Below are 7,926 nucleotides of genomic sequence, written 5' to 3'. Positions count from 1 at the left end.
AACATATAACCTAACCTAAACCTATACTTATAACCTAAACCTATTCTCAAATCCCAAAACCTATAACTACAACCTAAACCTATACCTATAACCTTAACCTAAACCTAAACCGATAACCTAAACCTATTCTCAAATCCCTAAACCTAAACCTAAACCTATAACATAAACCTATTCTCAAATCCCTAAACCTAAACCTAAACCTATAACATAAACCTATTCTCAAATCCCTAAACCTAAACCTAAACCTAAACCTTAATGTATTCTCAAATACTAAACCTAAACCTAAACCTATAACCTATAACCTATAACCTATAACCTAAACTTAAATCCCTATACCTAAACCTACACCTAATCCTAATCTCAACTCCAATTCCCTAAACTTAAACCTAAACTTATACCTAGTCTCTATTCCCTAAACCTAAACACATAACCTAGCCTAATCTTAAAGCTATTTTCGTAAACTGACTTTAGTCATTTCATTGTAGACATGGATAAGAGCTGGATGCGAGCTAAGAACAGGTTTGGCCCAGAGTATAAGCAAGGGGTTCAAGAGTTCATGGAATTTGTGCGAAATCGGGCAGATTCAAGGAATAGGATTAGGTGTCCATGTCGAAAATGCAAGAACATGATATATAAGACTTTAGACAAAGTAGAGGATGATTTGTTCATAGTTGGGATTGATCAGGGTTACACTTGGTGGATCTATCATGGTGAAGATATGACTCATAGAGTTGAGCCCTCCAAAGTCCTTGTTGACCCAATTGTGCCGGATGACGAGGATGAAGACATTGACGAAATGCAAGATATTATAAGGGATGTGTTCAGGGGAACAACTGCGGATACTGATTTGCAGCGACAAGCAGTAGCCAAGATATTCCTCCAATGGGTGATGTCGAATCAGAAAAGTTTAGTAGGTTGTTGAGGGAGGCAGAACGTCCACTTTATCCGGGGTGTCAAAACTTCTCCAAGTTGAACTTTCTTACAAAGTTACTTCATTTGAAGACAATAAATCGTTGGAGTAACAAGTCGTTTGACATGTTGCTTGAGTTGTTGAAAGAAGTGTTACCGGACGGTGAGACATTGCCAAAGTCTCATTACGAGGCAAAAACATTGATGCGAGACTTGGGCCTTGGTTATAAACTCATACATGCATGTATAAATGATTGTTTATTATATAGGAAAAAGCACAATAAGGCTGAAGAGTGTCAAGAATGTGAAGAGTCTAGGTGGAAGAATGATAGAGCCGGGGGTAAGAAAATCCCGCGAAAGGTGTTAAGGTACTTCCCATTGAAACCCAGATTGCAAAGACTGTTTATGTCTCGTAAGACGGCTGAAGATATGAGGTGGCATAAGGAGAAACACGTTCATGATGATAGTACACTGAGGCATCCTGCGGACGCTGAAGCCTGGCAAAATTTTGACAAGCAACATAGCTGGTTTGCAGAAGATTCTCGCAATGTTCGACTAGGCCTTGCAAGTGATGGTTTTAATCCATTTGGTAATATGAGTAGCTCGTACAGTATGTGGCCAGTGGTACTTATGCCCTACAATTTACCTCCTTGGTTGTGTATGAAGGAGTCGTTTTTCATGATGTCATTGCTTATTCCTAGACCCAGGTCACCTGGGAATGACATTGATGTGTATTTACGACCGTTAGTAGACGAGTTAAACGAGTTGTGGAGTCAAGGTGTACAAACGTATGATACATTTGCAGGACAGACATTTCGATTGCATGCAGCGGTCTTGTGGACAATAAATGACTTTCCCGCATATGGAAATTTGTCTGGGTGGTGCACGAAGGGCAAGTTGGCTTGTCCTACATGTGGTATTGAGACTTGTTCATTGTCACTGAAGCATGGTAGGAAAACATGTTATATGGGCCATCGTCGCTTCCTTCCGAGCGATCATAGTTGGCGTAGGAAGACGATGATCTTTGATGGCAAACAAGATCATAGGCCACCTTCGAAACAGCTATCTGGAGAAGACGTGATGCAACAACTGAGTAACATTTCACCGGTTAGATTTGGTAAGACATCGCACTTGAAGAAGAGGAAACGTACAGTATTGGACTATAATTGGAGAAAGAAGAGCATCTTTTTTGAGTTGCCCTATTGGAGTGATCTGAAATTGCGACACAACTTGGATGTCATGCATATTGAGAAAAATATATGTGACAATGTCTTTGGAACATTGATGAACATAGAGAAGAAAACAAAAGACAGTTTTAAGACTCGATTGGATCTACAAGAAATGGGTTTAAGGAAAGAGTTGCACTTGCAATCACATGGAAATTCATATACTATACCAGCAGCCTGTTACACGTTGACAAAACTAGAGAGAAAGTGTTTATATGATTGGTTGAGATCGGTGAAGTTTCCTGATGGGTATGCGTCAAACATATCTCGACGCGTAAACGTTACGGACTGTAAGGTAATAGGAATGAAAAGTCATGATTGTCACGTCCTTCTGCAACGCCTACTGCCGGTTGCGATTCGTGGATTCTTGAGCAAGGATATCAGTGGGGTACTGATTGAGTTGGGAATATTCTTTAAGGATTTGTGTTCGAGATCGTTGAATGTAGATGTTATTAAACGACTGGAGAGGGACATTGCTGTAATCCTTTGCAAACTTGAAAGAATATTTCCACCTGCATTTTTCGATGTCATGGTACACCTAGTGATTCACTTACCGCATGAGGCGAAGCTTGCAGGCCCAGTACAATATCGTTGGATGTATCCAATTGAAAGGTGGTACCAATATCTTAAAATTTTTATTCATTCAATAAACTACATATCCATGTTTTCATACGTATAACATAGTGGTTTTGTGTATAGATACCTTCACACACTGAAACAATTTGTGAGGAATAAGACCGGAGGGGTCGATAGCTGAAGCGTACATTGATAATGAGTGCCTTACATTTTGCTCCATGTATCTTCGTGGCATAGAGACTAGATTCAACCGAGAAGATCGAAATGTCGATGAAGGGCAGGAGCATAAACAAGGACCCATATCTGTATTTGCACATAACGTTCGTCCTTTAGGATCCTCGACGTTTCAGGATATGGACCTTGGGGATCTAGCAAAGGCGCGGTGGTATGTGTTGCATAATTATGAAGAAATAGAGTCGTACTTGGAGTAAGTCTTATCTCGATTATTATTTTCTCTACATACGATGATCTTAATGTTTCTTGCTGATGACGTGATATTTATGTGTAGCGAACACATAGACGAGATGAAGTCCAAATTTTCCACAAATTATGATCGAATGCATCAAGATCATTTTCCAGAATGGTTTGCCAACCGTGTAAGATTTCACATTGTATTTCACCACACTTAGCATTTTCGTTGTATTGCACATTATTTCAACTTATGAAAATCCCTAAACAATCATATTCTGTACATGATAATAGATGAAGATGTTACGCACAAGCAACTCTGCGGATGCGTCTGATGAGTTATACTCACTGGCATGTGGCCCTGATAAACGTGTATCTAGATATACAGGTTGTATTGTAAATGGGATTCGATTCCACACCGAAGAACGTGAGAAGTACAGGACCACACAAAATAGTGGGGTGGTTGTGAAGGGAACAAATGAGGAGGATGAAATTGAGTTTTATGGCATTTTGACAGATATTATCGAGCTGAGTTATTGTATGAGAAAGCGGGTGTACTTATTTAGATGTGATTGGTGGGACATTGGAAATAAGAAGTTGGGAATACAGACTGACAACTACTTTACGAGCGTAAATTTATCTCGGAAGTGGTTTAAGGACGACCCATTTGTCCTCGCCAGCCAAGCCGAACAAGTATTTTATCTCACTGATACCAAGTTAGGCGGCTCTTGGCACGTGGTGCAGAAAATAAAGCCCAGGAACGTATTTGACGTTCCCATACCAGAAGTTGAAGATAGCGAGGACAGGAGAAATGACACGTTTATGGTTGAAGAAGCATATCAAGAAGACATGACATCTAGGGATACAGGGACTGATTCAAGTGTTGATATTGATGTGGTGCAATTAGATAGAGATGATGTGCCACCTGATCATGTTGATGCCTCAATAATACGTGATATTGTTACAGATGATAGCGGTTTCATTGATGACGACGTTACGGACAATGAGGATGAAATACTGATCAGTGATAGTGATGGTGAAGAAATAGCTCTAAGCGATAGTGATACAGATGACGATTATTAAATGTACACATGATTTCATGTCATTTTTCAATTCGAATAATTTATGTATTCCATGTATACGTGAAAATTACAAGTTATGAGTAATTCTTTTTATTGACTTGTTTATAATCTACATTTGCAGTTGAGTCAATTTCTGATCATGTCCTCCTTAAACCGGAGCGTAGCAGAATCACGCAACATACTTCATCAGCTGTTGCAGATGGATGTTTCGGTCCTATCTTCTTCTGGTAGGGCCATAGAGATACCCGGTCTGGTCGATGAGTGTAGAGTGGAATATATCGACGATGACTCAGAGGAAAGATTATGCTATCTCAAAGAAATTCCAGAGCTGATGGAGATATATAACCGCGGGAAACGAGATATGGAAGATGCGATTCTGTCACTTGCATATCTGAATGGAGTCCCAAGAGACCAGATATCTCCTATTGTGACTGGCATGTTGGCTATAAATATGTCGAGTGCTTCGCACGAAATGACATATGCTTCTGAAGTATACGATAGCTTACGCAGGGAGTACTTTAGATAGTTTACCTCAAAGTTGTTTTGTATTACAGCGAAATATGTGTATTTAATATAGAATGATAATGTATAATGGCTCCAATGATTATAAATTAAAGTTTACAGTTTTATTATATTCTGCTTGCATTATAGTGTAATGGTCTAATCATATTTTAATCATCTCTCTAAGCATAAACACATGCATTGTACCATCAACACTACTTGTATAATGTTTTAGTATATTCCACTTGTATTGACATTGTTTAAATTTATAAGTTCGTAGCTCGCACATATTCAGTGATGGCACCAGGTGGGAGAGTACGTCGTTCGCGCACAGGATCTACCCCTTCTACTCGTGAAGTGACGGAGCCAGCATCGCCGTCACATGTTGCATCGCAGGCGTCTGATCCCTCGGTCCCGCATACACCGGGCACTGCATGTAAGTCTAGGCGTATATTTCTTTTAATGATTTCTGTTTATGTTTAAACTTACATATTTCTTTTGCAACAGCGTCGTCGACCAGCCGACGAGGACGTGGACCCACGCGTGGGTTGATTTTACAGCGACTTACGCGTGAGGGTAGGGTGACGGTAGAGTTCCCACAGGACTGCATTAGACCTGTTGGGAACAATGTCATGTTGTTTACGTCGAAGGTCGGTGTCTTATGCCAATCTCTGATCCCCCCACCACTCCCCGTTGGGGGGACGTGACAGATGATGTGCGGCAGCTCATCCGTCAGCGCTTTCAGGTAAATTTTATTAAATTAAAATTTATTTTATAAAAGTTTATTTACAGTTAAGTTATTTTTTAAATAAGTTTATTATCTTAATCTATTATTTACAAAACTGCAGGATAAATTTGACTTGGATTTGAGTGTTCCGCACATCTCTCATGTTGTCGACGACATGATGAAGGAGCGGTTCAAGGATTACCGCAGTAAGTTACACTGGCAATACAAGCGGTGCATGAGCCACGAGGAGGCTGTACAGTCCGCACCGCTGCACGTGACCGATGGGGACTGGTGGATACTCTGCGATAGGTTTTCGTCTGATTCTTTTCAGGTAATATTTACATATTTATGATATCTTAACGTAATAATTAAATTCATAATTAATAACAATGTATTACGAATAATGTGTTCAGAAGAGGAGCAAAATAAATTCTGACAATAGAGGAAAGTTAGAAGTGAACCACGTAGCTGGTTCAAAGTCATTTGTACGACTTCGTCACGACATGGTAAGAAAGTACAGGTAATTATTATGTTTATATATTCTTTCATGCATTTATATTAAGTCTATTGTCTTTTCGATTGCGCAGCGAGATTCCGTCACTGGCCAGGAGCCCAGACCAGTAGACTTCTACAAAAGGACTCACTGTCGGCAGGCGATGGGATCTTGGGTACATCCTAGAGCCACCGAGATTTGGGTAAAGATCCTTACATTGTAAAATTTATTTGCATTAAATTATAATAATGTCATTTATTATGAAAATTCATATGTTTTCATTACAGGAGGAGATGAACACCTTACGCAGTCAGCCCACTCCCGATGGTACTCAGCGGAGTGAGCCAGAGATCCTGAGTCAGGTGCTTGGCATCCGTTCTGGATATGTGCGTGGGTTTGGCCATGGTGCCAAGCTCATGGCACCCGCTAAAGCTGCCTCCAGCCGATCCATCGTCGTTGGCGACAGCGCCGTACGCCGAGCTGATACTGCAGAGAGAGAGGTTCAGCAGTTACGGGTCGTCGTCGATGACATCAAAGATCAGCTGGACAGACAGAGGGAGGAGCAGGAGAGGAGGATAGAGGAGCAGCTGGCAAGGCAGAGGGAGGAGCAGGAGAGGAGGATGGAAGATTAGCTAGCGAGGCAGAGGGAGGAGCAGGAGAGGAGGATGGAAGATCAGCTAGCGAGGCAGAGGGAGGAGCAAGAGAAGAGGATGGAGAAGATGCGGGTGGAGCATGAGCGATGGATGATAGAGATGTTTCAGGTTATCGCTGTACGCTTATCCACTGATGCCCCAGCGCCTCCGCCTTCATCTGTGTGATTTTTTTATATATTTATTTATTATGTTAAGTTTTGAATGAATGTGGTGCGGATTAGATTGTTTGTGTTTGGATGAATGTAGTTTATGTTTGGGTTTGAATTAATTTAATTAGATGGATGTGAATGTGAATATGATGAAATATATGTATAATAGGTGTATATCAGGATAAATATGATGAAATATATTGTTAACAGGTGTATATCAGGAATTTTGAGCGCAATTTTAAGAGGTATATTAAAAAAAAAAGACTTTTAGCAACGAAAAATTTCGTAGCTAAAAGTATTGTAATTTTTAGCAGCGAATATTTTCGCTGCTAAAAGTCTTGTACAGTTTTTTTTCAACGAAAATTAGCGTCGCCAGAAAGGAACGAATTTTCGCTGCTAAAAGTCTTGTACAGTTTTTTTTTGCAACGAAAATTAGCGTCGCCAGAAAGGAACGAATTTTTAGCAGCGACAACTTTCGCTGCTAAAAGTCTTGTACAGTTTTTTTTGCAACGAAAATTATCGTCGCTAGAAAGGAACGAATTTTTAGCAGCAAAAAGTTTCGCTGCTAAAAGTCTTGTACAGTTTTTTTTACAACGAAAATATTCGTTGCTAGAAAGGAACGAATTGTTAGCAGCGAAAATTTTCGCTGCTAAAAAGTTTTGTATAGTTTCTTTGCGACGAAAACATTCGTTGTTAAAATAGAAATACTTTTTAGCAGCGAAAATTTTCGCTGCTAAAAGGCTTGGATAATTTTTTTGCGACGAAAATGTTCGCCGCTAAAAACAGAAACTTTTGGCAGCGAAAAATTTCGCTGCTAAAAAGTCTTGCGCAGTTTTTTCGCTGCTAAAAATTTTTCATAGTTTTTTGGCGACGAAAAGTTTCGCTGCTAAAAGTAGCGAATTTTTAGCAGCGAAAATTTTCGTTGCTAAAAGTCTCGTACATAGATTTTTAGCAACGAAAATTTTCGTCGCTAAAAGTCTTTCTTTAGCGACGATTTCATTTTTTCGCCGTTAAATTGCATGCACGTCGGTCTTGTAGCGACGAAGTTGGCGACGAAAATTTTCGTCGCTAAATGGTTTTAGCTACGAAAATCTGACTTTTAGCGACGAAAATTTTCGTCGCTAAAAGTGGTATTTCTTGTAGTGGGTTTAATTTGTCCAGCAAGGCTCTATTTTGAAGTTCTATCAAAGTTTGATATTTAG

The 7,926-nt window shown here is 39.9% G+C and overlaps 1 protein-coding gene across 1 annotated transcript; it reads left to right on the top strand.

The window, feature by feature from the left end:
- Positions 1-5,208: 5,208 nt before the first annotated feature.
- On the top strand, positions 5,209-6,554 carry LOC131220188 (uncharacterized). Its single transcript, XM_058215150.1, has 5 exons — positions 5,209-5,447; positions 5,551-5,760; positions 5,843-5,935; positions 6,017-6,124; positions 6,210-6,554. Exons 1-5 carry the CDS (start codon positions 5,364-5,366, stop codon positions 6,552-6,554), a joined length of 840 nt encoding a protein of 279 aa, XP_058071133.1. The 5' UTR covers positions 5,209-5,363.
- Positions 6,555-7,926: the final 1,372 nt, after the last annotated feature.

This window comes from Magnolia sinica, chromosome 12 (assembly GCF_029962835.1).
Source record: "Magnolia sinica isolate HGM2019 chromosome 12, MsV1, whole genome shotgun sequence".
Lineage (NCBI taxonomy): Eukaryota > Viridiplantae > Streptophyta > Magnoliopsida > Magnoliales > Magnoliaceae > Magnolia > Magnolia sinica.
Note: the sequence above shows the minus strand (reverse complement) of the source record. Positions and strands in the feature narration are given on the sequence as shown.

Bases quoted from the DNA above. Each gene is read 5' to 3' on its own strand.
- LOC131220188 (XM_058215150.1), top strand. From the start codon at position 5,364: ATGCCAATCTCTGATCCCCCCACCACTCCCCGTTGGGGGGACGTGACA. The intron at 5,936-6,016 runs GTAAGAAAGTAC...TCGATTGCGCAG, and splicing joins TACGACTTCGTCACGACATG to CGAGATTCCGTCACTGGCCA. The intron at 6,125-6,209 runs GTAAAGATCCTT...TTTTCATTACAG, and splicing joins CTAGAGCCACCGAGATTTGG to GAGGAGATGAACACCTTACG.